We start from the raw sequence: 27,760 nt of genomic DNA, 5'->3' as shown, positions 1-27,760 counted from the left end.
GCACTTGCCCAGCACACCAAATCCACCCCAGCAAAGCTCCTCAACAGAAGACACAGCAGGCAGAGTGCACTTGGGAAGGGGGTCTTTATTAAGCTTGAGTCTCAAGTCTGCCAGAATTGGAAATGTGGTAACCCCAACTGTTCCCTGGTTTTCCCAGACCTTCTTTCTTAGTGGAAGGCTGGAAGCCAGCTCCTCTTAAGCACAGCCAAAGCAGCTAGGCCAGTTGGGGCAAGGAGGGGGAAGCAGAAAAGAACCCAGCCCCAGCTATGCTCTGCTTCCAGCCTGAGGGGTAGAACTGGGGTCGTCCTGGCCAGAGCCTCTCCTATAGCTCTGCTCTCAGGGTGCTACTCTGCCCCTGAGTATTCATGATCTCTGCTCCTGTGTCATTTGACACTCCAAAACCAGCCTGTGCTCAGCCTACCAGGGCTCTAGTTCTGGGGGTGGGCAAAAGGAGGGTAGTCTAGGATGGAGGAGGGCCCTAAGTAAGCAGCTCCCAGGGACCTTGCCCCTCTGCCACCCTTCCTCCAGCTCTCCCTGGATGGTCAGAGGGGTGGCCTTGGCCTTCGCTCCCTCATTGGCACCCCTTATCCAGTACAGCAGCCAAGAGCACAAAGCACAGTGACTGCTGGTGGGGAAGGGATGACTGCTGGTGTACAGCCATCCAGCCCACACCCTAAGTGGGCCTGGAAGCTGGGCAGCAGCAGAGGAGAAGTGGGGCCTCCAAGTGTGCAGACCCTGCTTCCCTAAGAGCCCCCACAGCTGGCTCTAGAGCTGCCCTGTTCCCCATGGGAGACAAGGGATGAGGGGGTCCTTGAGGATGGGTGGGGTCTGCAGAGAACCATGCAGACACTCAGTATCTCCCCACTCTTCCCTAAGAGCTAGGGGCTCCAAACTCCCAGCCCCACCCACCCTGAATCTTGGGTGAGGACAGGGCCCTTCTGTCATCTTTTCCTCTCAGAAGTCCAGGAACTGCTCCAATGAAATGCAGACCCCCATGCCTGCCCCTGCCCATGCCCCTGGGGACTGCAGGTTTAAGGTGGAAGGCTGGCCGGGGGTCCATGGCCACTCCTACGCCAAGCACTTCCTCACTTTCCTGATTTCGCCTTGGCAACAGGGGCCCCCATCCTCCCCGCTGGCTCCTGGGCCCTCCCTGCAGCCTCAGTGCAGCTGGCCTTCCTTCCTGTTTGCCTGCTTGAGTCTGCATGTGGTGGGGTGACTACAGGTGGTGGTCCTGGTCGCCAGGGAGAACAGGAGAAATCTGGAGTCAGCCCCACGGCAGGGCCTGGAGACCAGTCTCAACCAATCTCCTTCCACTGCCTGTAGAAGTCTAGAACGTTCTTGACGTCCACACTGGCATGGGCAGCAGCTTGCAGGGCAGCCTGTAGAACAGCAGAGGAAGACTATGAGGAGAACTAACCTGAAACAGAGGGCTGTGGAAGGGTAATGCAGGAAAGGCAGCTTGTCTGGAGGGTCTCAAGATGTCCACACTCCCCAGCTCACCCGAGACTCACCTGCATGGGCCCAGAGAGTGCACTGGGGCTGTCCAAATGAAGGCCTGTGATAATGGTCACCATGCCACTTGGGTCCTCCTCCCCTGCCCCCTGGGCCAGAGTTAGCTGTCTGCAGCTGTCCAGGATCTTATAGAGAGTCCTGGGGACGTGGGGTAAAGGGAACAAGGTCAGGCATTTCCATATCTGAACCTAAGACTCTCCAGGAGACAGAACAAGCTAGAGACTGGGAGAGTGCTAGGAGATAGAACAGGCAGCTGGTGGCAGTGGGGCACAGAAGCTGGCCCTGGCGAATGTGCTAGGGGATGTAGCCAAGGATGCTGAGCCTAGGCATCTCTGTTCAAGGGAGGGAAGGGTTCTGAGCTAAAGCAACTTTGGAATCATGAGAGGATCCTGGTAGGCTACGCTGACCTTCCCACTCCAAGGTAGGAGGAGTTTACAGAGGGGTGAGCAAGTCAGCTCCTGACAGGTTCTAAGGGGAGCACTTTACCAGGCATCTGCATCCTGCCTCTTCAGTTTATGCCGCTCAAAGCTCTTTCCCACCTCCTTCTGGCAGCGAATGTATCTGCAAAGATCACAAAGGTGGGACGGGGGATAGGGAGGGCACCTCACACAAAGCAGGCCATTGTAGCTGGGCAGGGCATGTCAGCTCAGGGAGACAGGGCAACTGTGTCCCTCCCATCAGGCTGTTTGGAGCCATTTTAAAGTGGCTTTCTGGACACTGGGCTGGCTTTCTCTACTGATAACATCAAGTTTCTGACTTTCCCAGGGGAGGAGCCAGAAAACAGCAGAAGCAGATGCTTTCAAACTGGAGGTCCTGGCTGTGACCTCCAAACAAGCAGGCCTTGTGCAGCTTCCTGGCCAGGCAGACCAGAGGCAGGGTGGAGGAGAGCTCTTTCTCCTCTTGCTCCCTCAATCCCAAGGCTAGGAAAGGTGGGGCCTTAGGCTGAACTCCTGCTTTTCCCTGGATCTCCGCCTTCAAAGGAGCCCCAGCTGGGAGCTGGGCCCCAACTGTTACTTTTTCCCAGCAGGTGCTGTTCAGAATCTGCCTGAGAAACACAGGGCAGCCGCTCAAATTCCCTAGGGCTCTCAGCTATTCTGATCTCCTTGTCTCAGCAGCTGAGACCTCCCAAAGTGGCATGCGAATCATGTGAGCAAGGTCTGAGGCATGGCTCTCCCTTGAACAGAGCAGAGCTCCTGAGCACAGATAGTGGACACAGGCTGCACAAGATCCCAGCCACGTCTGCACTCTCTCACCTGTTTCCCTTTTTAAACTCTGCCTCCAGGTACCGGATGCCATCCCTGGCCCCTGGCTGTTCTTTCTTCAGCAAATCCAGGCCATCAATCACTGGTGGGCAGAGCAGGAGTTGGTAAGGACAAGACAGTAAGCTCAAACTGCAGACCACTCTGCAGGAAATTACACGGTATGGGCGATGTATGCAGGACTGTGGTGCCCACAAGGTTCCAGAAGCTCTTTGAAAGCGTGACCACCAGCATCGTGCTTAGCAACTTCCCAGGACCTTCCACTTACATCTCTCATCTATTTCTCATGTCTTCTGCAGCAGTGTTTACATAGATGCCTATGCTGAGGCTGCAGTCCACACGTGGTAGGACTTGACCAAGACCACATATACATACTAGACGTCAGATAAGGGTCCCTCAATCCCCTATTTGGTTTCTATCTGCACCCAACCTCCCTGTAAGCTTACCTGTCCTTGGAATGATGATGATGAAGCGGCCACTGGTGGCAAGCTGGCGGATAAGAGGGAGGTGGTAGCAGAGGGCCTGGGTGTCAGGGATGAGGTAGGGAGACATGGCTGACTGAGCTTTGGGCTGCTGTAGGCTCCCTTCCAGTTGGGAGACCTCGAGCTGGAAAGAAAAGGCTGAGTGGTTGAAGCTGCATAGAACCCAGTGGTCTGCGCTGAGAAGACACCAGGCAGTCAGCGTCAAGGTAGCTCTTACAGAGCTCCTCCTATTGCTATGCAGACCGGAGTCCTTTCAACAGTGACCTGGGGGAAAGTGCATGAACACAAAGCTTGGGGTAGACCAGGTGAGCAGGAGGCGGAGCAGCAGGGAACAGTCTGGAGGGCAGGAAAGAGCTCTGAGGAGCCATAGCAGGTAAAGCTGAGGATGGGCTTAAGCAAAAGCCAGACCAAGGACAGGAGGATGTGCACACTGCCTACCTGTAATCGTAGCTGAGCCATGTCTCTCATGAGCCTGTTCCGCCGAGCCTCCTCCTCTGCCTACAAGGAAACTACAGTTATGAGAAGCAGGGCCATGGTCCCTCCTCTGGACTCAGAGGACTAGGTTTGGTTCGTGTGAAGTCCCTTGACACTCCTACAGGTGAGAAGGCAGGCATGGAAAATGAACTTTTCTGATTCATTCTACAATCCCCGTGGCCGACCCATGGTAGGTCATTCCTGGTACAGGAGACAGCTGACCATTTTTAGCATGGAAGACACTACCTGTTGTGATATAAGTCCTCACCTCTGTTCCTCCTAGCCAGTCCCTCTCTGGAGATACCAAGCACACACACCCTGGCCCGCTCCTGACCTGCCAGTGTTTTCCCATGTAGAGAGCAGCCCACCCTGTCCACAAGTGCACCTGCCTGCCAAAGCCCCACCCACTCCTTCCTGCTCCCAGCCTTCCTTCCTTGGTAAGTGAACCAACTGCCAAAGTCAGAATTCTCAGGGTGGTTGTCTCCCTCTCAGCACATACGTTCTCAGCAGGCTGGCCTTGTCAAGTGAACCCTCTGACCAGCATACCAACATCCTTCCCTTCTCCCAGAAGTGAGGCTGAGCCCAACAACAACCCTTCCAGGGTGGGTATTCTCAGCCACGCCACTCTGGTTCTGACTCACCCTGCTCTCTAAGCACAGCCACAGCAGGTTCCCTAACATCCAATGCCCATCCTCACCTTATTCTTTCAGCTTCAAAATGAAGTGCCAAGCCCTTCACACTCTGTCCTGTGAGGTAACTGGCACCACCGAGGCTCTCAGGTGAGCCAGGTGTCCTCAGATGTCATTTTAATAAGTCCAAACCAGACAACTCTACAATCCCAGTTGCTTGGTTGATAATAATCCCAGGGTTATGCAAGACTCACTCCTACCCTGCAGACTCCTGCAGTTAAGAACTGCACCTGCCTGCTGGGCGGTGGTGGGGTGCGCCTTTAATCCCAGCACTTGAGAGGCAGAGTCAGGAGGATTTCTGAGTTCGAGGCCAGCCTGGTCTACAGAGTGAGTTCCAGGACAGCTAGGGCTATACAGAGAAACCCTGTCTCTATAAAAAAAAAAAAAAAAAAAAAAAAAAAAAAGAATTGCCCTGCCTTAAAAGCCAACCATGCCCTTGGGGAACAGTGGCAGAGTTGACGGAGGCTACACCCTCACAGGGTGGCCAGGAGACAGAAACGGAGAGTGCAGAGTGGTCAGAGTCCCCTCTTTCTTCACTGCAGAAATGGAGCCTATGAACCTCACTTTTTATGCTCAATTGTCACTGTGAAATTTCAAGATCCAGAAAGAGAATTAAGGCCCCTGTGTAATTCTGCTCTGCCCACGACTCAGAGCAAGTGAATCCGCCTGAACGCAGGAAGGGGAGCCTTATCAACTGAAGGATAGAGCACCACTAGCCCAGCAGTTCAGACAAGTGTGGGTTTCCTGGCCTCACAGAGAAAACCTTTTCCAGAAGGGCCTGCAAGAGTCTTTCTAAGCCTAGCAGACACTTAGCAGTGGGACAACAGCTCCTGGTGAGCACTCGGACTACACAGAAAGTAAGCCCCTGAAACAGCATGGAACAGTCAGGATGAGTGGTCAAGTTTGATACCAGGCATGGTGGCATAATGACTGTAATCCTAATATGGTTAAAAAGAGACTAAATCTGAGACAAACCAAAGAACTACAGTTTTCCCCACAACATCAAAGCCCTGTACTCAACCTGACTTGGTGCCCTGGACCTTCCCTTTGCTTTCCCAGAGGACACGGGCACCTCTGACACAGGGAGGCTGTGGATGAAAAGACAGGGTACTTGCAAAACAGACTAAGCACAGAGTGCTTGACGGGAGATGGCTCCTTGGGGTAAGTCTGTGACCTGGGCAGAGCTAGAAGTCGTGTGGCCTGCAGCATCCAGCTCTACATGAGAGGGTACTACTGTCTGTCCCCTGTCCCTACCTCTTTGGGAACTGTTAGACAAAATGCCTGCAAAACTCCTACAACTTTTCTGTGAAGCTGTGTCACTTCCCCATCACTCTTTCAGTAGCTCCACCCTCATGTCTTCCTGGTCAGGACACCAACAAAAGCCTTAACACAAAAGCTTTGTTTGTAATAAAATGTGCCTGCTCTCACGGCATGGCACGACACGAAGGGAGCTTCTGGGGAACATGTCCCCTGATGTGCTGTCACCGTGTCCATTGCAATGCGATTCAGAGATCTGGAAGCTGCTGGCTCACACCCAGGAGAGAATAAGAGCATCAGGAGGAGCTGGCTTGGAGTGAAGGGCCCTGAGGCTGGCTGACACACAAGGGACATAATTCCCAAGCGGGACACCAACACTACAAAGGACTAGTGTTAATGGGTTCAGGAAGGACAGCACTGCCAGGGTTGCACACGAGTGTAGACGGACAAGTGAAGAGATTGCCACATTTACCACCTAAGCTCAGTGTCAAATACTGACCAGTACCAAAGAGTGAACGCTCAGTGCTTGTGCCAAGCAGCACAGGACACTGCCTGCTCTTTGGATGAGACCATGTCTGTTTGAGTCCCACATTCTGTTCCATTCCCCGGAGCCTTAACCTCTGGTGAAAGAAAAGCATGGGAACACCTGCTGACCGTTCCCCGCCCAGGACAACATACAAGGTACCTGACAAGCACCATCATCGCATCTCCACCCCGACCAGAGCTGATCCTATGTATTCCTGCACTTGTACGTGATAGGAAGCTAGCCAAACAAGGTTCAGTGACTTGTCTATTTCATAGACTCAGTGGTGACAGAGATGGCCTCAAGACTTACTGAGAGGACAGGTCAGGAGCCACACTTCTTAGGCCTTGCTGGGCCTCCAAACTGGCTTCCTAGTTCTTCAGATGAGAATCACCAGTGCAGCTGAGCCCAACTCTGGTTCTTTAGGAAGTCCAATGGAAAGAATTTCCAGGGAAGGGAAGGCTGACTTACCATACGAAACTGGGCCTGGGCCTGCTGCAGCAGGCTCTCCTGCTCAGACTGAGCAATGCTGACGAAGATGCCGACCTCTGGATTGAACTGCAGGATGCTGCCTTGTAAGCGAGCAACAAAGTGCCCAAAGCTGCGGATACAGCAGATGCGCACCACCGACTGTGGGGAGAAGGGAGACCCAGCTGATCTGAGCAGGCTCTCTCAGTAGCACCGTCAATAGCCTTTGCTCTCACTCTCCCGTCACCCTGTTAACCTCCCAGCAGAGTGGCTCCTTGGAAAGGCACATAGTCTATAGAGTGGGGAAGACACCATGATGCAGACCACTAACCGTTACATGTAGAAAAGGAAGAGGCTAGCAGGGCCCAGGGACTCCTAGGAGTGCTGAGCGCAGTTCAGCGGGGCAGCACTTGGCCAGCAGGTATTTGCTATTTGATACCCAGTACCACAAAAAGATGACAAAAAAGACAGAAAAGGCACTGCGTCCAGGAGTGAGGAGTCTGGGTTGTAATGCCCCCTCTCCTCAGGCTCTTAGCTTCGCAAATGTAAACAAGAGAAACTTATCCAGGATCACATTTCTCAATTTTTTTTTTTTGGTCAGTAAAACCCTGCTTCCTCTCTGCAAGATATAAATCTGACCCAGAACCCTAAAATATAAAGCCAAGTACAGCCAGGCTTCTCTGGCTGTGGAGAAAGCAACCAGGAGGAGGGCCAAGAAAACTCAGTAGCCTGCCTGCTTGGCTGGACTTCCCTTTGCTGCCCCCAGATGGCCTATGTGGTGAGAGACTCAAGGGAAAAAGCTGGTGACCAAAGTGTGTGCTTTCTGGCTCAGCTATTCAGACTGATGGTCAGTTCTGGGCTGGTGAGAGAGGCTGAAGATTCCAAGCCCTGATTAACTTGCTCTGCCCTCAGTAGAAGGAGGAGAACGGAAAAGGAGACACCTGTCCAGATAAGTCTGTGGCCTTGATAATCCCTGCCTTGCTGCCCTGTGTGATGAAAGCCTGGGCCTGTGGCATGAAGCAAGTCTCTTACCTCCTCTAAAGCACTGAGCAGGGGCCGATCTGCGTCAAAGTTAAAGCGTCTATGAGCAGCCCGCAGAGGAGGTAGGTTACGCAGTGCCATGTCCTCTGGGAGCAGCAGGCTGGCAGGGAGGTCAGGCAGCTCGCAGCCTTCAAGGAGACCTTGGACTTCGGAACACAGAGCCAGGCCTAGGCAGGAGGAGAAAATCAGAGCAGTGCCCTGGGGAATGACCACATAGGAGATACAAACCTCCTGTAGGGAATTACCAGAGAAAGGACACAGCTCTAGGACAGATGGTTGAAAGGGGAAGGACAGACACCAAAGCTGGGAAACTGGAGGAGAAAGTAGGGCTGGAGAACAAGGACAGCCAGCCTGGGAGGACCCTTGATGACAAGGAGAGAAGGGTTCCTGAAGAGTGGCAGGCTCTTGGGAGGCAGAACAGCAGGGGCTTTCTACTCGGGAGCTGGAAAAGGGGATGAACTGGTGATCAACTCTGGATGTCACTCTTTCAAGCAGCAGAGATGACCATGACAACCCTGGCTCCCAGACTCCTCCCTGTTCCCACTTCTTCCCCAGGGAGCACACCTATTCACATGAGACCACCAGCTCACTAGGAGCAGTAGTGTGGAAACTGGAGAGGCCTGGACCATATGCTGACTGCTATGTGAGAGGGAGGCGCTCCTTATCCCAAATGCTGTTACAGGACCAGGCCCCACCAGGTTTGATGGGGCCAGTGAGAGGGAAGGATAGTCTTAGGGCCACACTCACCAGAATCCTGGAGCTCAGCAGATGCTGGCAACAGATTCAGCAACACAGACAGGCGGTTCCACAAACTTTGAGAGCTCTGGGGAGAAAAAGGAGGAGTCCTCCAGCCAAAGACAATGCAGAAGAGCAGCAAGAGGTCAAGCATCATACCTGAGGACTTGTGTTATGAGGCCCACAGGGACCTGATAGGCAGATTAACAACAGAAAGCACTCATGGATGACTGGGAAAATGGGACCCAGCAAGGCCCCAGGAGCGGTTTTCTGGACTGTGAAAATGAGAGCCAGGGGCTAGCTTCTCCTCTCTAACAGAAACTCACAGGAAGGAAACAAGGCCTTTCACAGATTAAGACTCTAACGCTGAGCGCAAGCCTACAGCAAGCTCAAGAGCAAGCCTCTGATCCCAAGGTGGCGCAGGCCTCACGCAGTCCCTATGGCAGCAAGCCTGGCAACACCGCTCCCAAGGGGTGACCTCCTAAGCTTCAGTCTTGGCTGGAAAGCCTCAAATCTGCTCTACGTTCCCATCTCCGCTGCTGCCCTCTGCTTTGTTGTCTCTTTCCTCTGAATTCTTTCCTGTTTACTGAGCCTGGTCTCCCGTACTACCCAGAATGTCAGTTACTATGTCAGCTCTGAGAGAATAAAGCAGGATGAGCAGCTTCCTCTGCGCCCTGGCCATACACTCTGAGGGAGAAGGTCATGCCTACTGTTGCTGGGCCAATCAGGTTCTTGGCAGATCACCACACAGCTGCCTAGGCCCCTTCCTATCTCATCACCATTCCAACCTTTTAGGACTTGAAGATTAGGACATGGAATAGACACCTGTGCACACACGATGATGAGGTCAGGGTTGGTTCGCAGCCAGTCCAGGAAGACCTTCACAGCAGGAAGGAGGCCCTCAGCCATCAGGGCCTGCAGCTTCTCCTGAAGGCTGCGCTCGTTGCGACAGGAGCGGTTGCTGGACTCGCTCCCCTCTGACTCGGAGCCATCCTCAGAGGCTGGGTTGGGCAAAGGAGAGAAAAGAGCCAGGCTAACAGCATTTGGCAACAGGGGTCAACATTTTCAGGGAATGTTACCCACTCATCACAGCCAACCTAGGGTCTGCATTCTGATGTCACTCCTGGTCAAATCCGTGCCCCCTTACTCCAGGTCTACTAACTTTTAAACCAAGAGCTTCCTGCTAGGATTAAAGGCATGTAGCACAATACCTGACTATACTTAAAATTTCTTCTTTTTTTTTTTTCTCGTTTTTTGTTTGTTTGTTTTTTCGAGACAGGGTTTCTCTGTGTAGCCCTGGCTGTCCTGGAACTCACTTTGTAGACCAGGCTGGCCTCGAACTCAGAAATCCGCCTGCCTCTGCTTCCCGAGTGCTGGGATTAAAGGTGTGCGCCACCAGTGCTACTTAAAATTTCTTAAATCTTAAAGTTCCACCCCGGTCAGGCACTATGTTAAACACTAGGAACACAAACAGAAGACCTATAAGTAAGCTCTTCTAAAGTTCAGTCTAGTCTCAAGACAAGTAGGCAGGAAGGTCTCAGCGGACAGCAGCAGGTGGTGGCTGCAGTGTGACAGATGGCAAAGGTAACTCACAAGGAGAAGCTCTCACTGGCCTCAAGCAAATCCCACATGCACTGAGTGTTCTTTTTAAAGGTTTATGTGGCCAAGCAAGGTGGTGCATATACTTAATCCCAGCATGTAGGAGGCAGAGGCAGGCAGACTTCTGTTTGAGGCTGGTTTACAAAGCAAGATCCAGGACAGTCAGGACTTCATAGAAAGACCTTGTCTCAAAAACAAAACAAAACCAAACAAATAAGAAAAGCAAAGAGTGGGCTTACTATGGCACAAAGGAACAATCTCTAACATGCCTCAGACAAAGGGGACATCCTGTACAAAGTCTGAGGCTAAAGACAGAGTTTACAACAGGGATGGCAGCTCTTCCACTACAGATTGACACCACCCTAGCCGCTGGGGAGCAGCTCAGTGTGTAACACGAGGCCAGCATGCACAAGGCTGCCTTCTCCAGGAGTAGCAAAAGAAAAGACAACACTCCAACACAGTCTAGCCTAGTGCTCAACATAGAACAGGTTACACAATGATGACACTTGAGTGTCACTCAAATGTACTACTGTTACAGGAACATTATGCCCAGCTTCTGGGAGCCTTCAGGAAGCTGGATGCCATGAGGGAAGGAAGTACAACCTCCAATATGAGGAGAGAAGAGAGTGAAGCTGGAGCAGTCTGCAGTGGAAAGCAGCAAGACAGCAAACGTTCTGGAGGCTGGAAATGAGTACGTGCACAGGACAAGGATTCCACAGTGACAGCAAAGCCCCAAGGGTGAGGTTACTCTGCGAGAAGGTGGACTCTCATGCACCCACGCACCTGGTTCTAAAGGCTTGTCCATATCCCCGTTGACACAAGGCCTGTGACTGGCCACACTGTTAGGTTCCGTGGTGGGCTGCAGGAGCAGGTTGCTGAAAGTGGGAGCCAGTCGGAAGCAGCGCTTGGTCTGGAACATCTGGGTGGACATGGCTTGTAAATTGCTGGCAATGCTTGCTTCACTGGGGCCCAGGGGGCCATTGAGGGAATCTGGAACCTCTGATCTGGCCTGAGGGGGCTCCTGGGCTGGAGATCTTGTCCCCTCCTCATCCTCCATATCTTCCAGGTCTGACCGGGACTCCTGGCTGTTCATTTCTGAGTCTGTCTCTGCATCAAAAGCAGTGCCCCTGCCTTCCAGGCTCTTATCAGAGCCACTGTCTGAGCCGTCACTGGCCTGGGCAGAGTCATGGCTAGAGTCAGATTCAAAACCCTCACTCAGGTCACTGTCATCACCAGCTTTAGGAGGATGGTGGCGGCGGCGACGACGTAGACAAGAGAGTCGGGAGTGCTTACGGCTCTTTCTGCCCTCATCAGCTTGGGGTACCACAGTGGGAGGCTCAGGCTCTGGCTCCTCTTTTTCTAGTGCTTCTTTTGACTCTGGTTCATCTGAGGAAAGTCAGGGGAGAGGAACAGAAAATAATATAATCTGGAACATGTCCTCCCACACCGCCTCCCACTGGGTATGGCTTCCCCTCCTGACTCCCAAGTCCCAGGTAAACGTTCCAAGCATAACCTCCCCCAGCCTCGAACCTGTGCCATCACTCTGAAAAGCTGAGACAGGGTTCTCGCCCTCTTCCAGTTCCGCCTGCAGCCGTATGTTGACATGATTGATAAGGTGGGAAAAGAGGGCCAGGGTGAAAGCAATGGCTGCACTATAATGCTTGGATCCTAAAACCAGAAGAGAAGGAGTAAGCACCATCAGTTCCACCCTGTCCTGCCTGCTGTCAGCTCACCCACCACCCAGCTACTCCTCAAAGCTGGCTGTGTAAACAAGGCTTTAAGTCTCTGGAGTAGTATCCACCTTCCCAAAGGGAGCATGTCCCAGCTCACCCACACTTCTCATGTAGGTGCATCCTCTTATCCTAGTTTATTTCCCTTGGCCTTGGGACTGTTCCCACAAGAACAAGAACCTTGGGTTCCTAGCACTGTCTCTCCTACCACCTCTGCCACAAAGGGTTTCAGACTGCCTAAGTGCTCCAATAGCAGGGCCTGGACCCTGAAGACTATGCCTGACTATGGAGGGGTTTGCCTCTACACACCAGGACGTTACACAGGTAAGAAAGGGATTACTGTGGAAGAAAGTCTTGTGACTACACTGCAAGCAGGACAGTGGGGAGCAAAGGGTCATGGTAAGGGGTACCTGCTCTCTTTAAACTGTGCACACCCATGAGGCAGATGATGGCCATCTGAAAGATGAGCAGGTCGGGGAGGAAAGCATATCCACTTTCACACTCCTCCTCATCCTCGTTGGTTAGACCAAGGTTGGGTGAGGAGGGCAGGTAGAAGAGGCAGAGGTTGAAATCCTCTAGGACTGACTGGCAGAGTGAGGTCAGTTCTGAGTCCACGGAGCTACGGAAAGGCAGGAGGGATACGGGACGTCAGTGATGGGCTGGAGCTGGTAAAGAACTATGAACACAATTCAAGTGTAACGTGTTTGCCAAGCATGCATACGGCCATGGGTTCAACCTTCAGCACATCAAATCAATCAATCAACCAATCAATCTGTTGTGTAGGCTGGCGCACACCTTTAATCCCAGCACTAGTGAGGAAGAGGCAGGCAGATCTCTGTGAATTCAAGGCTATCCTGATTCACATAGCTAAATTGCAAGTTTCAGGCCATCAAGGGTCACACAGTAAGACTGTCTGGAGTAGAGACTGTGGGAATTGGGGGTCTGAGGGAGCTGATGTCAAAAGAAGACAAAATTAATGTTTCCTAGTATGAGCAAGGCCCTTAAAACACAAAGGAAAGACTATGAGTGTCTACCGAGTCACTTGGTCACTCCTCTAGCATCTAATGAGCCATGATGGCCAAAGAGAACCAACTAGTGAGCCTTTCCCACAGAAAGCACAGTCAACAAATGCTCCTTCCTTGGAGCACTGAGGCTAGCGCTCGGTTGATACCATTCCTGTTCACACTCACCTACTTTTGGGCTGTAACAGGCTTTGTAGGTACATGAAGTTCACCAACAACCTCTTAATGTCTTTGCATCTGAAATGAGAGGAACCCAGGATACATGCGGAGTGTTTCCACAGTCCCTGTGGTCCCACCGCAGCCACTGCAAAAAGAGCCCTCCTCCTCCCCATTGGCCCCGCTTACCGCTTTTTGCTAGGGGAGAGCTTCCTGGTCTCAGACTTCTTCAACTGGTGGTACATTTTGGCTGCCTTGTCATATAGTCTCTTGAGGTTCCCATAGGCTCCCTCAAAGGACACTTCCGACTGGATGCTGAAGGAGAAACAGGGGTAAGCTACTGCATCTGGACAGGGGAATAGGAGGAAATGGGAAAGTCACCTGTTGGGGCTTTAAGAAACCATTACAGCAAATAAAGGGTGTTTCAATTTCTTTATACAAACTCAGTCATCTTTCCTGAGCAGGGAGACAGGGATGGATGGATACACAAAGACAGACAGACAGATGGATACACAAAGACAGACAGACACAGACACATAGACACAGAGAGAGAGAGAGAAAGAGAGGGAGAGAGAGAGAGAGAGAGAGAGAGAGAGAGAGAGATTCAAGTAAAGGTGGTAACATCTATAATCTCCTCTCAGTGTAGAAGAGGGCAATTAATCCTACTTTGTTACAAGCTTAACTTACCATTCCTGAAATATATTATCTTAATTTGCAATGGGCAGCACTGCACAAGCTCTTACTGCAACCAAGTGTATTTACCTGCAGTGTTTGTTAATGCTTCAACACTTAACCTGGGCCAGGCACACAATGTACCCTAACATACAAAGATTTTTAAAAAAAGAGCCTGCAAGAAGAAACCATCCAAGGTTACACAGCTGGCACAGCTGGCACGTGGTAGTACAAAATCCTCAATGAAAACCTATTTCATTACAAAACCAACGACTTTGGCACTATGTGACATATTTGTCTTGGTAGCATTTTCTTGAGACAGGGTCTCTTGTAGCTAAGGCCTGCCTTAAACTCCTGCTCCTCCTACTTCTGAGTCCCAGCACTCACAACCATCTGTAACTCCAGTTTCAGGGATCTGACCTCCTTGGGCATTAGGTATACTTGAAAGGTAAAAACATACATACATACATATAGGCAAAACACTTGTACACATAAAATAAGGAAAATTAAGCAAAAACAAATTTAAATGATTAAAAAAATAAAACAGCAAATTTCCTTCTACAGAAAGTCAGCAGTCCTGGCTATTATGGTAGATACAGTTATACCTCAGCATTCAGGAGACGGAGGGAGGGAGAGAGACCACTGCCAAGTTTGAGGTCAGCTTTGGCTACACAGTGAAATCAAGGCCAGCTCCAGGCACACAGCAAGACCCTATCTCGCAAACCAACCAACATGAGAATAATAAAAGAATAACCTCACATTTACCATGAGAGTGACGTTATCTTAACATCTCAAGGGCCCATAAATCCATGTGGCTCTGTAAAATGCATGAGGGCTTTGTCAGGGTTCCCTTGAATGAAGAGACCCTCAATCTAGCATGCCTCTATCATAGCCAGAAGCTGGCGAAAAAGATGGAGAAATAGAAATGGGGAGGTAGCCAGGCGTGGTGGCCCACGCCTTTAATCCCAGCACTCAGGAGGTAGGAGAAGGCGGATTTCTGAGTTCGAGGCCAACCTGGTCTACAAAGTGAGTTCCAGGACAGCCAGGGCTACAACAGAGAAACCCTATCTCGAAAACCCAAAAAAAAAAAAAAAAAAAGAAAGAAAGAAAAGAAAAAGAAATGGGGAGGTAAGAAAACAGGAACGACGCAGGACTGCAGGTCTTGGGAAAGAGCTGGCAAGCACTTACCAGCGCAAGTAGCAATACATGGCTTCCACGTTGTAATACTTGCTGCCTGCAAGGGTACCCAGCTGGTTGAAGGGCATTCCTGGAATCAAAGAGAACCCACAATCTTTAGTCAAGGCTGTCAGAGATTCCAGTGGTAAAATTGGCCAGCATGGCCAGAGCTGCAATGTCAGGTGGCCAGCACAAATCTCCTCCTCCAAGGGGTCACTAGCCTTTCTTGCTATCACTCCATTTTGATTTCCAGGACTCTTCTGAACCGTGGGCTGCACCCTTTCAGTTACACTGCAGCTCTTTTTTGTTGTTGTTGTTGTATTGAGACAGTTTTTCTCTGTGTAGCCCTGGCTGTCCTGGAACTCACTTTGTAGACCAGGCTGGCCTCGAACTCAGAAATTAGCCTGCCTCTGCCTCCCAAGTGCTGGGATTAAAGGCGTGCGCCACCACGCCCAGCTACACTGCAGCTCTTTAATGGAGCCCTTTCTTTTCTTCTAGCTCAGTTTGTTTTCATGTCTGAGCTCCTAACTACACCCTACAGGTGAATCCCCATTTCTGTCTATAATGGTATCTTTAAAATACATAGAGATAGGATCTCATACCTCAGGCTGGTCTCAAACATGGTATATAGTTAAGTAAGACCTTAAACTTGTGATCTTCCAAATTTTACCTCTCAGGCTTTGGGATTTTAAGTGTACACTCCTGGGCTAGTGTACTCTGCAGTGTTAGAGATCACTCAAAGGGCCTCACGCATGGTTGGCAAGTCCTCTACCAACTAAGCTACAACCCCAGCCCCTGTATGAAGTCTGTGGGGCAAGCTGATGTATGATTTCTTCTTTCTACAGAACGCACAGACAGGGGAGCCGTTCCCCTCTTCTTCTTTGTTTAAGACTTGTCCCTTTCCCTTCCCTTTCCTCCATCTTCTATGTGTCACACAGGGGAGATGATATACCCATGAGATATAAGAGCAGGAGAATCAAGGACCTGGAGAAATGAGCATAAGGCCTGTCTGGCCAACAGAACTGCCCACTTCTCCAAGATGCTCTGGTTAGAACATCGAAAGAGGACACTTACCAATCTGGGGAGCCACTGACAAGGCTTGATAGTAGAATCTCTCAGCTAGCAGCTCGGTGTCCACACCAGCCAACTCATTCTGATAGCGTGCTATATGAGAGAAAAAGGAAGAGAAACACACTGATTCTGTTTTAGAAAGCCCTCTCCCACATCAGAGCCTACCCTAAAGGCTATAAGGAGCCTGGGAAAGAGAGACATGAACTAAGACCCAGGCTGTAGGATCTTTGACATAGTCCAAGTCTGGCTTGACTCTTTTCCTTACTGATAGATTCAAAATAGAATATAATTGCTTGCAAAGAGCTCTGGTATTTGGTTCTAGAATGTAACTGGTTAATTCTACAGGAAGAGACTGGTCCACCTAATGTGAAACAGTGGACACTATGCACACTAGTGACTGTGAACAGACCAGGAGTATGGCAGGGACAGAGCCAAGGGAGCTTGAGGTCAGTGAAATATAATGTTCCCAGCAAGTCCACAACTGCAGCCCAGTAAGGAATGGATGTCTACAAAGACTAGAACTTCAGAGCTATAAATAAAGCAAGGGAGCACCTTTCCGGTCTCAGTAACACGCACCATGCATCTCTGAGCTGCTGCTTTTTTTTTTTTTTTGGTTTGGTTTTTCGAGGCAGGGTTTCTCTGTGTAGCCCTGGCTGTCCTGGAATTCACTTTGTAGACCAGGCTGGCCTCGAACTCAGAAATCCACCTGCCTCTGCCTCTGCCTCCTGAGTGCTGGGATTAAAGGTGTGCGCCACCACCGCCCGGCCCTCTGAGCTTCTTGATACTCAAGTTCTGACTCACCTTGGGAGTCCAGAGAGATAACAGAAAGCCTCCAATGAGGATAAGGACTCAAGTTACAATATTCCTGACCTACTGAAATAGTGATCATAATGACTACTTCAAACATCAAAGTTATTTCCCCATTCCTAGCTCTCCATAGAGAACTGACTTGCAGGCAGTGAAAGACAGAACACTGTTACTGTTTCTTTAGCTATTCAATATGTAGAAGCTGGTGCCATCAACTGAAGCAGTCTCGAGTTTTCCTACAGCCCAAAGCATTAGAAATAAAAGGTACAGACTCTTACACAGATCCCCCAGGTACACCAGGCATCGGTGGCAAGCCATTTGTGCCCAATCCATCTCCTTTCCTGAAGCAGATACTGGCTTCTTGAATCCTGAAAGGGACAGAGAGATAGATATATATTAATTTATGAGCCCATTCTCCCACCCCCCACCTAGGTAGAAATGTCACTTAAGTGAAGAAAAGAGGAGGAGATGCTGAACCAGCCTTGGAACTGTCTTATAGAACTGAGCAGACACGCATTTAGGAAACAGGTAGACACACAGAGGCACAAAGGAAAGAAGACCCTCAAAAGAGGACAGTGTCTAAGAGGAAGGTCATCTGAAAGCTCAACCTAGGATGTCTAACAGAAAGAAGAGATGAGGCTGTAGTGACTGGAAAGGTAAGGGAGGAACTATATCAAAGCTACCTATGTGAAGGTACAGAGTTTGGTCTAAGAGTCAAAAAGGCAGCAGGGCAATGGTGGTGTACACCTTTAATCCCAGGACTTTGAGTCAGAGGCAAGTGGATATCAGGCCGGCCTGGCCTACAAAGCAAGTTCCAGACAGCCAGGGCTAGACAGAGAAAGCCTAAGATAAATTAACAAAAAGATTCAAAGAGACATGGTAGATTGAGGGTTTCTTCAAACAGGGGTACTCTGACACATAGCTAGGCAGAGTGGTGCAAGCCTTTAATCTTAGCACTTGAAAGGCAGAGGCAGGTAGATCTCTGAGGGTTTTTTTTGTTGTTTTGTTTTTTAAAGATTTATTTATTATAATATGTAAGTACACTGTAGCTGTCTTCAGACACACCAGAAGAGGGCATCAGATCTCATTACAGATGGTTGTAAGCCACCATGTGGTTGCTGGGATTTGAACTCAGGACCTCTGGAAGAACAGTCAGTGCTCTTACCCACTGAGCCATCTCTCCAGCCCCCAATCTCTGAGTTTCAGATTAGCTTTGTCTACAGAATGAGTTTCAAGACAGCCAGAGATAAATAGTGAGACCCTGACTCAAAACAAAACAAAGATGATTCAAAGAACAGCCCTGTGACTTTGCAGGTCCACTCTGCAAAGATCCTGCAAAGATCCACTCTGAAAAACTTTTCCTGATGTTCCTGTAGACTTTCTACTTGGCTGAATGAAGAAAACACCAAAGAGAAATAGGTAGTGTTCTGGGACCTGACCATCTCAAGCCAATTCTGAGGCTGTGGATCCTCTGGCTTTCTAGTTAAGCATATACACAGTATCTGCACATTAATCTTGTGGTTGGTTGTTTTGTGGTATTAGGGCTGTAATCTAGGGTCTCACACAGTCAGAAAAGCACTCTAGCACTGAGCTGCAATACGTCAGCATCTGTGTGTGCACACATGCATGTGTATGTGAGAACAGCATGTACGAGGCAGATGTAGACACTGAGTATCTTCCTCAAGTGTGCTCCGCCCTCGCTTACTATTTTTATTATATATATATATTGTGTGTGTGTACGTGAGTGGAGACTTGCATGGCATGCTACACATGTGGAAACCAGAGGACAACCTCTGGGAATTGATTCTTTCCTTCTGTTGTGTGGATCCCAGGGTTGAACTCAAATTAGCAGGTTTGGCAGCAAATGTCTTAACTCACTGAGCCATCATACTAGCCCTCTTCACCTTCTTTTGAGTAACTGAACCTGAAGCTTACCAAGTCAGCTGGACTGGCTGAACAGCAAAGCCCAGGAATCTTGCTGCCGCCTCCTTCCTAGAGCTGTGATTACCTCTGCCCCTGGGTTTTCACACAGGCGCTGGGTGCTGGAGACCCAAAGTCAGGTCTGTGTGCTTCTATAGCAAGTACTTTACTCAGCAAATCCTTTGTTTTTAAATAATATTTTAAGTAAACAAAGCACAGATGCTGTGCTTCTGATGTGAGCATTGTCAGGTAGTAGATAAAAGTCTACCTCTTAGGGAAAGCTGGGCCAAGGCTCTGGAGAAGGGAAGAGGGCAGAGAACAAGAGAGATGGAAGAAGGGCCTCCCTCTGAAGGGTAGCTGAGCTAAAGGGAGGACCATGAGGGACAGGAAAGCAAAGCGCGGCGCGAGGATCTCAGCGGCCGCACTTCTGAAGACTGTCAACAGCTTTCTCAACATTTCTAACCACGTCACAGCTTCAACCAAATACTGGAAAACAGTCCCCAAAGTTAAAAGCTCCAGCGCTGGCAGAACTCAGCTGGGGTCAGAAAGGAAAGGTTAACAGCGCCTTCCAGAGCCAGATCTGCACTAGTCCCTGGTCCCACCTTCCGCCTCCATGTCAGTTCATAGTCCTGGGCTTCTGCTCCTTAAGACTGTCACTATAAATAACTCGCACCCATTTGGAGAGCATCGGAAGGTGTTTCGTTTGCCTGGCTGGTTACTAGCTATTCAAACACTGAAGACAATGAGGGACAAGAAGCTCAGCGTCTCACTCACCCATGAGGGGATCGGTGACGTGAGTCCAGTCGATGCAGCACTGTAGTTCCAGCTGGTAGTGGGACTGGATATAGAGAAGGAGATGCTGGTAGAAGCCAATGCCAGCGACCAGATGAGTCCTGTAGGCACATTCCAAGGTGCTCCGACTGTGGATGTGCTGGAGACCAGGAAAGTAAAGAAATGAGCTCAGAGTGCCGCTCCCTCTGCTGCAACCTGCTCATCTGAGGACCTCTCTTCTCTTCTGGGCTCTAGAGTCTCAAGCACACCTCTCTTCCCACACGTTACCCCACAGCCTTAGAGCTGTGTTACTAGACCTCTCATGTGACAAGCTCTATTCTTTCTCCAGTTTCATTTTTGTGTGACTCCTTGTTTCTGCTCCACCCCTGCATGTACTGCACCCACTTTTCTAGCTCTCTACTTCTTCAACTTCACCTCTTTAAACAAGTTTCACCTGCGTCCTAGGGCCCCTTACCTTTTTGTTAGTCTTGATAAGTTGGATAACTTCATAGTATACCTTTCTCCACAGCAGTTCCTCAGCCTTCCTCCCATAGTCTACTGGATGCAAGAACATAAGCTTCACACAGAGCTCTCGTAGCCTGGGGAGGGAGAAGGGAGCATGAGGCGCAGTCATCCCTTGAGGAGGAACACACAGAGCCAAGAGCAAGGCATGGGCTATTACCAACACCAAAAGAGCTCTGCCTCCCAAGAGACATCGTATCATGACTCGGATTGCCTAGGAAGGCAAGGAGTCTCCAATAGACAGAAACAGGAGCAGGAAATAGCAAGAAGCTTAACACTCTTCATTCCCCACATGGTCTCTTCTCTGTCTTAGTTACTTTTTTCCCTTCACATGACCAATCCCCTTCAACTCAAATGCCATTTTTATGGTCCCAATCTAGTGGATGTACAAGCTGCAGACAGAATCAAGGATTCTCATCTGTTCTCTCAGGGAAGCCAGAGACTTCACTAGAGTACCATGAGGTCAGGAGGTTAAAGGTAATGTATATTAATTTATACCAGCAAAGCTACTCATAAAGGCAGGCAGGGAAATAGACTCTGTAGTTCAAGTCCCCAGCTTACTTGTTCCTCAGGCTAACGTTCTCTGGTTTGAACACTTCCTGATAAGCAGCTTTGTTGCAAAGGATGAGATCTAGCCGATGCACAGCCTCCACCACAGCCCTGCAGTGAAACAAAGAGCCCCTGAGTCAGACACATAGTTCACTTTGGGTGCCAGAATACAGATTCTAAAGAAACTCTGAAATGGGGAGGAGAGGGAAGGGGAGAGAAATGGAAGGGAAGGCTGAGGGTTAGGAAAATGAAGAGGCAGACTTCACTCAGATACAGCAGCCCTGCTCAAGGGATGTGGCAAAAATTAAGACATTGTCTGTCTCTCTGCCTGAGGAAGGCACTATTAGCATTTAGTGTATTCTACTAAAATTTTTCTGATACACAGATGAGCCTACCAAAATAAAAAAAAATTACCCTTTGGGGGTCATGATGTAATCCTAGGACTTCAAAGGCTGAAGCAGGAAGATTACTTACAATGACAACTTCAAAAACAGCCTGGACAATGTAGCAAGGCTCAGTGTAAGAAAATTACCCTACCCATGATGTCAACAGTATTAAGGTGGAAACCCCTCACAATAGGAAGAGTACCGACTTCCAGACACAGAAGCTCTAGGGTTCTAACCCTGACAAATTACCCAGCCTCTTAAAGGTCACCATATTAATAAAAATGAGTCACATAATGCAGGTACGTAGAATAGTTTTATAAGATTTAAATGTAACGATCTATTTACAGCTTTAGCATTCAGTAAACATTCAATTCAGAGCGATGGAGTGGATTCTTATATAAGAGCTTATCATCTCTGACATAAAAGAAAGAAGTTCTCAGTCTGGGAAGATGGCTCACTGGTAAGAACAATTAGTGTGCAAATGTGAGGATCTGAGCCTGAATTCAAGCACACACAGAGTGGACATGACTGTGAGTAACTGAGACTCATACATGCACAACCCTTTCATGTATATGCATATACTTTTAAAAAAAATCTTAACAAAAATAAGGCACCATGGGCTGGCAAAACTTGATGTCAGGCCTGATAACCCAAGTCTGACTCTGGAGCCCCACCCACATGGTGAGGGAGAAGACTGACTCCCATGAAGTCATGGGACACTCACCTGGAGTCATGAAGTTGTCCATGATTCCAGATGAGTGTCAGGGCTATTATGTATGCACAAGGGCAAATGCTTTGAAACAGCACACACACACACACCTGAGGCCAGAGGAGGGTGACAAATTCTCTGGAGCTAGAGTCAGAGGTAATTGTGAACTATGGGTTTTAAGATTCAAACTCTGGAAGAAAAATATGTACTCTTCATCTCTCCATTCTGAAACACAGACACACACGTACACAGATACACAGGTATATGTTTATTCATACTTTACTCATTATAACAAAACAGAGGTCTCAGAAAAAAAAAACCACATTTCTCTCATATTCAAAATCTCGTGTGTGTATAGATATACACGTATGTATGTGGGTGTGTGTACATGTAAACAAATGTGCCCATGCATATAGTATAAAATAAAAGAGAAGAAAATATAAAGGGATGAGGAAAGATTGAGTCCATGTAGCTTATGAAATATAAGGATAAGTGTTTTTCTAGTTCTAATTCTGTCCTGAGATTTTTTTTGAGTGAATTATAAATTTAATGTGAAGTATGCTAAAAGTATGCATATACACAAATAAATAAAAGCAAAAAAAAAAAAAAAAAAAAAAAAAAACCAACAAATAAACAGAACTGAGTGACCGTGTATAGTCCCAGCATTCACGAACTAGGGGGGCACATGAGACTGTCTCAAAGAGGAAATGGTGGCATGGCCTGATGGCTCAGTTAAGGGTTAAGGCTTTGGATGAAGTCTGCTGACGACCTCAATCTGTCCCTGAGTTCTACAGAGTAAAAGGGAAAAACTGACTCCCAGAAGTTGTCCTCTAACCACCACACAAGCTCTGGTACTTAATGGCACAAGTATGCCCATACTCGTGTACATACGAAATAGATGAACAGAACTTTAAAAAAAAAAAAACACTTCAGCTGGGCAGTGGTGGCGCACACCTTTAATCCCAGCACTTGGGAGCCAGAGGCAGGTGGATTTCTGAGTTCAAGGCCAGCCTGGTGTACAAAGTGAGTTCCAGGACAGCCAAGGCTACACAGAGAAATCCTGTCTCGAAAAAACCAAAAAAAAAAAAAGACTGTAGGCTTGGAAGCAAACTTCATGGGCTCTAATTTCATCTCTATTCATAACCAGCTCTGTGGTATTGCATATACTTCAGCTCACCTTACTATAAAATGGAAATATGACAATTAACTGCTTTGTTAAAAAAATATAACACTCATGACAATGCTCGGTAAATGTTCAATAAGCATTAATTTCCCTCCTTTTTGTTATATAATTGAGGTGTTTGATTCTAGAAGCTAAGAGGCAAGTGAGCCACCATAGCAAAGACAGCCACAGAAACTATACCACAGATGCCTAAGAAGTCCCCAAAGTAGGCTCTTCTCTAGTTTACACAAAAGTATGGCAAGTAATAGCTATGGAAGCAGGCAAATTAAGCTCTGCTGTAGACACAAAGGCAATCCAAACACAGACTGACGATGCCAGAACAAACCAAGATGTGCTCTTAGGCCAGAGAAAGTGGACCACAGCAAGCCTGGACTCTGTATGACCCAGTAGCAAGCACACTACTAAAAGCTACCCTACATAGGGCCAAATGACTGACAGCACCCAGCTGAACGAGTGGGCTGGAAATCAAAGCATTCTCACAGACAAGCTTGATAACTAAATATTCTGGAGTTCAGTCACCTTTCAGGCTACCTAGAAGTGAGAGCCAAGCCCTTTCTGCCAAGCTGGACTTCAATGCTAGAGGCAGCAGCTTAGTCCCTTGGACAGGGTGAGTTTGTTAGGGACAGGATCTTGCTGTCTTCATTCTCCGAGTTCAAATTCAAGTGACTGTCCTGTCTAGGCATCCTGAGCCCAAAGGGGCTTCAGTACCACAGGCAGACTTAATAAGAGTATAGGTGTTTTGTTTTTTTGTTGATGCCACTTGAAGACTGAACCCAGAGCCTCCACTAACCTACTACACCCCCAGCCCAAGCATTTGTACTTTTATGAACAGACTCCAGAAATTTCATTACATTCTCAATTATGTATTTATTTATCTTTTGTTTTTTTTTTTTTTTTTCCAAGACAGAGTTTCTCTCTGTGTAGCCTTGTCTGTCCTGGAACTCAGAAATCCGCCTGCCTCTGCCTCCTAATTACTGGGATTAATTAAAGGCGTGCACCACCACGCCCGGCCTCAATTTTTAAAAAGAGCTCCAAAGAGAAACACTTAGCTCTGGGAGTACTTAGCACCTCTTCCCCATTCTCTATCAGACCATAAGCTTCTTCAAGAAACTATAGAACCTTGCCAGAGCGCACGCCTGTCGTCTCAGCACTCAGGAAGCAGAAGCAGGCTTATCTCTGAGTTCCAGCCCAGTCTGATCTACAGAGAGAGCTCCAGAACAGCCAGGGCTCAAGAAACAAACAAAACTATAATCTCCCTTTGAAAAACCACAAAAATTAGTCTTGTCTCAAATCAAAGTCGTACAAATATTTCTAAAATAAGTACAGAGTTAATAAACCTAATAAATTCAGTGGTGTTTATAGATTCCCCAGCAACCCCTTTCTTCCTTCTTTTTCTTTGGATAGCCTTAAAAGAAATCAAAATGCTCTATTTGTAGATTGCTAGCTTCAGGAGTTTTTCCAATTTTCTGAAACTCAATGACAGCTCCACAGACTAACACATTTATCAAAAGTCAGAATGTCATCACCAGTGCCTTACACACACACACACACACACACACACACACACATGCATGTACACACACCAAACACAAACATAACAAAACTGGCTGCCTCAGTTGTTTACCCTGCTCAAAACCAACACAGTCACAGATAACCCCCCCCCCACACACACACACACATACCCACATACATACATACAAGTCACATACTGCAAGCAACCTGTCACACACCAGCTCAACCTGTCAGTCCTGAGAAAGGAAGGTGTGAGAAATTGAGAAAGCTGGCCTGACACAGTCAGAAGATTGTCCAGAGCCATTCCCCAGGCTGGAGACAAGCAAGGAATATCGAAGACACTGCCCACGCTGTGTCTGACAGGCTGCTCAGCACTTCGAGGCATGACTGGTTACACAAGCCATTTCTGGAGAACTCCTCGGCCTGGGGATCACTGCTTGGGGCCCCTTGGTGGGATGGAAGCCGTGGCATCAACTTCCTATTTCCAAACAGGCCTACATTCCCTTTCGCCTCCTAGCTTACAAGGCCAGAAGAGGCAGAGCACATGAATCAAGCAGCTCTGGGTTTTCTCATGGCAGCCTCCATTCAGCAGGGCCTGAGGTAAGACGGAAGCTGGAGCTCCACCTCCTACTAGAAGGCAGAACAGTCAGCGTGGTCTCCACTCTTCATCTTCCCATGACTCAGCTCTGCGATCTACGTTTTACCTACACTCTGTGGACATGAGATCCTAAGGAAGAACTGAGTCACAGGGTGCCTGCACCGATGAACCCAAAGTCCTCCTTCCTAGTCAACAAAATAATTAGCCTTTCTAGTCTTTATTCCAACTCAAGAGTCCACAAAATGTAAGCCATAATGGATTTCATAGTGTATTCAAATCAAACCTATATATGTATATAAAATTTGAAATTTCTTTCTTAAAAGATTTACCTTTAATTTTTGTGCACTGGTGTTTTGCCTACACGTATGTCTGTGCGAGTGTCAGATCCCATAGTTACAGTTAATGAGCTGCTATATGGGTGCTGGGAATCGAACCAGGAACCTCGGGAAGAGCAGCCAGGGATGAGCCATCAATCAAATTCTGTTTTTTGTTTGTTTGTTTTTCGAGACAGGGTTTCTCTGTGTAGCCCTGGCTGTCCTGGAACTCACTCTGTAGACCAGGCTGGCCCAGAACTCAGAGATCCACCTGCCTCTGCCTCTTGAGTGCTGGGATTAAAGGCGTGCGCCACCACGCCCGGCTCAAATCCTTCCTTTTAAGGAAGAAACTGAGGCCCAAGGTCACATAGCGAGAGGGGCAAATGAAGGACATGAACCTGGTTTGGAGGACGTCAGTCAATGGCTGTTTCCAGTAAACCACAGGTGCCCGGTAGGGTTCTGAGCACCAGTCCCTTTCGGGTCTTCTCCACCCGTGACCCCCATCCTCAGCTGCCCCCAATTCCCACCGGCTCTCTCCAACTCCGCAAAGCCCCGCGTCACGCTAGGCTCACCGCGGCAGGGGTTCCTGCACTCGCTTCAAACCTCCCACCCACCCACCCACCCACTGCTTCTCAGCTCCTCCCGGGACGCCCGCCCGCACCCCGCTGCACCCCCGCCCTCGCCCGGCCCGCCCGCCAGCCGCAGGCCCCGCCCCTCGCCGGCCCCGCTTCCCCGCCGCGGCTGCACACACACACCCTGGCCCTCTCACCGGTAAAGCCGCTTGGTGTGGAGGACCTTTGCCTCGGGTTCGCTGCTCTCCCCTGGAGGAGGGCCTTGGCTCATGGTGCCTGGGCCCGAGGGCACCTCCTGGTCACAGGCCCCCGCCACCCACCACTGGCGCCTCCACTGCCGTCTCCAGCTGTACCCGCAGCCGCCACTGCCGCCGGCCCTGCTCGGCCGCCATCGCTGTGAGGCGGCTGCCTGAGATGGCTCCTCCTCCACCTATCAAATCTCGCGATAGCTGCCGCCAAGCCGCGGACCGGCGACCAACCCACCAAGTCTCGCGAAAAATTGCCTTCTCTCTCCGGGAAGTCAACCGAGCTGGTTGTGGGTGGCATGGCTTCTGCTGGGCTTAAGTCCTCGGGGGACACTTTATTGCCACAGATGTAGAGAAACTGAGCGTTCTAGCGCAGGCTCATCCGCCTAGCTCGTCGGCAGCCGAGGCAACCTGCAGCGAGTTCCCACCCTGCTACGTGCAGAGACCCTGTCTCAAGTTTAAAAAGAGCGCGCTGGCGAGATGACTCAGCGGCTAAAGGCGCTTGCGGCCAACCTGAGCCCGACCCCTGGAGCCCGCATGGTATAAGGTGAATTGACTCCAGCAGGTTGGCCTGAACTTCACACGCGAGCTCCGTGTCACGCTCCCTAGCCCCCAAAATAAAATGAATTTAAAAAAATTAAGTTTCCAGGGGAAAAGAAAAGAGACCGTAGAGTGCAAAGCTCGCCATGGGACAGCTAGGTGCTGGAGAAGTGACTACCCACATGGCAGCTCACAACCATCTGAAACTCCAGCTCCAGGGGGTCCGAAACCCTCATACAGACATGTTTAGAGGCAAAACGCCAAAGTGCATAAAATAATAAAACGAATGGGCCAGCTATCATTGAATCAGACATCGTTGCAGAAGAGGGGCAGCGAAAAGATTTTAAGATCCGGAGGTTGTGGAGATCGGCATGCACAAGGTCAAGTCAGCTGCCAAAATCCCAGCGCGCCTGAGGGGTGGCTCCTGAAGTTGCTTGTTTTTTAAAGGAATTCTTCCCGAGAGAGTTATTTATTTATATTTTGTGGGTGCATGCATACAACATACACGTGGCCAGAGAACTTGGGAGAGTCAGTTTTCTTTTAAAAGTGTGGTTCTCTGGGGAATCAGACTCAGGTAGTCAGGCTTGGTGAGCCATCTTGTCAGCCCTATTGTTTTCCTAACTATAAGGCGGATCTTTGGGGTTCTCTCTCTCTCTCTCTCTCCACATTATAATGGCAATGTATATACCACTATGCTCCTGGCTCCAGCCACCAAGTCTCCTTTCTATTCCTCAAACTGCCTCAAGTCTTTTTCCATCTGTTGGCTGCGCTGTTCCTCTACAGGGAACTTCCACTGGGTTTCAGCTTCAGTCACCCTAAAGAGGCTCTCACTACTGAAATTCTACTACTGATTTGGTGTGAACTTTAATGTTGGTTACCTGAACAGCTAGAAACCTTGTCACTTTGTTCTTTTCTGTACATGTGCCTAGACTAGCACTTTTTTTGTTTGTTGGAGTGTGTGTGTGTGTGTGTGTGTGTGTGTGTGTGTGAGAGAGAGAGAGAGAGAGAGAGAGAGAGTCTCTACATAACTCTGGCTGCTGGACCAGCCTGGCTTCAGACTCAGAAATCTGCCTGCCTCTGCCTCATGTGCTGGGATTAAAGGCTTGTACCACCACAGAAATAGCGCCTCATTAATAATAGATACCCAATAAACATTTACTGGATGAACAAACTTGCAGTGTCATCTTTTAGCCAATTTACTCTGAGCACCCTTTGATACACAAACCCACTTTTATACCCTGATGCTTCCCTGAGCTGGAAGCTCTT

The 27,760-nt window shown here is 49.1% G+C and overlaps 1 protein-coding gene across 6 annotated transcripts; it reads right to left on the bottom strand.

Moving 5' to 3' along the window:
• Window positions 1-65: 65 nt before the first annotated feature.
• Window positions 66-26,145, bottom strand: Smg5 (Smg-5 homolog, nonsense mediated mRNA decay factor (C. elegans)). 6 transcript variants are annotated; one of them, XM_011240087.3, is made up of 23 exons: window positions 25,907-26,136; window positions 21,641-21,755; window positions 20,448-20,546; window positions 19,840-19,963; window positions 19,368-19,524; window positions 16,952-17,041; window positions 15,870-15,959; window positions 14,808-14,886; window positions 13,137-13,262; window positions 12,960-13,028; window positions 12,180-12,388; window positions 11,570-11,707; window positions 10,823-11,425; window positions 9,266-9,441; window positions 8,453-8,528; window positions 7,697-7,872; window positions 6,668-6,826; window positions 3,692-3,751; window positions 3,218-3,377; window positions 2,766-2,856; window positions 1,999-2,073; window positions 1,512-1,650; window positions 66-1,379 (listed from the first exon to the last, which is right to left on the bottom strand). In XM_011240087.3, exons 4-23 carry the CDS (start codon window positions 19,936-19,938, stop codon window positions 1,296-1,298), a joined length of 2,856 nt encoding a protein of 951 aa, XP_011238389.1. In that variant the 5' UTR covers window positions 19,939-19,963; window positions 20,448-20,546; window positions 21,641-21,755; window positions 25,907-26,136; the 3' UTR covers window positions 66-1,295. The 6 variants fall into 6 exon arrangements, with proteins under 6 accessions (XP_011238389.1, XP_006501406.1, XP_006501408.1 ...); XM_006501343.4 differs by lacking the exon at window positions 21,641-21,755 and having other exon boundaries at window positions 19,882-19,963; window positions 25,907-26,137; XM_006501345.3 differs by lacking the exon at window positions 21,641-21,755 and having other exon boundaries at window positions 13,137-13,293; window positions 25,907-26,122.
• Between the last annotated feature and the right edge of the window lie 1,615 nt (window positions 26,146-27,760).

Source organism: Mus musculus, chromosome 3 (genome assembly GCF_000001635.26).
Source record: "Mus musculus strain C57BL/6J chromosome 3, GRCm38.p6 C57BL/6J".
In the NCBI taxonomy this organism is placed as follows: domain Eukaryota; kingdom Metazoa; phylum Chordata; class Mammalia; order Rodentia; family Muridae; genus Mus; species Mus musculus.
The sequence above is the reverse complement of the archived record's forward strand: the minus strand, read 5'-3'. Positions and strand labels throughout refer to the sequence as shown.

Excerpts from the sequence above, each read along its gene's own strand:
- Smg5 (NM_178246.3), bottom strand. The coding sequence starts at position 25,980 with ATGAGCCAAGGCCCTCCTCCAGGGGAGAGCAGCGAACCCGAGGCAAAG. Across the intron at positions 11,426-11,569 it reads TTTTCAGAGTGATGGCACAG|ATGAACCAGAGTCAAAAGAA; the intron begins GTTCGAGGCTGG and ends GACTTTCCTCAG. Across the intron at positions 8,529-9,265 it reads TCATCATCGTGTGTGCACAG|AGCTCTCAAAGTTTGTGGAA; the intron begins GTGTCTATTCCA and ends TTTTCTCCCCAG.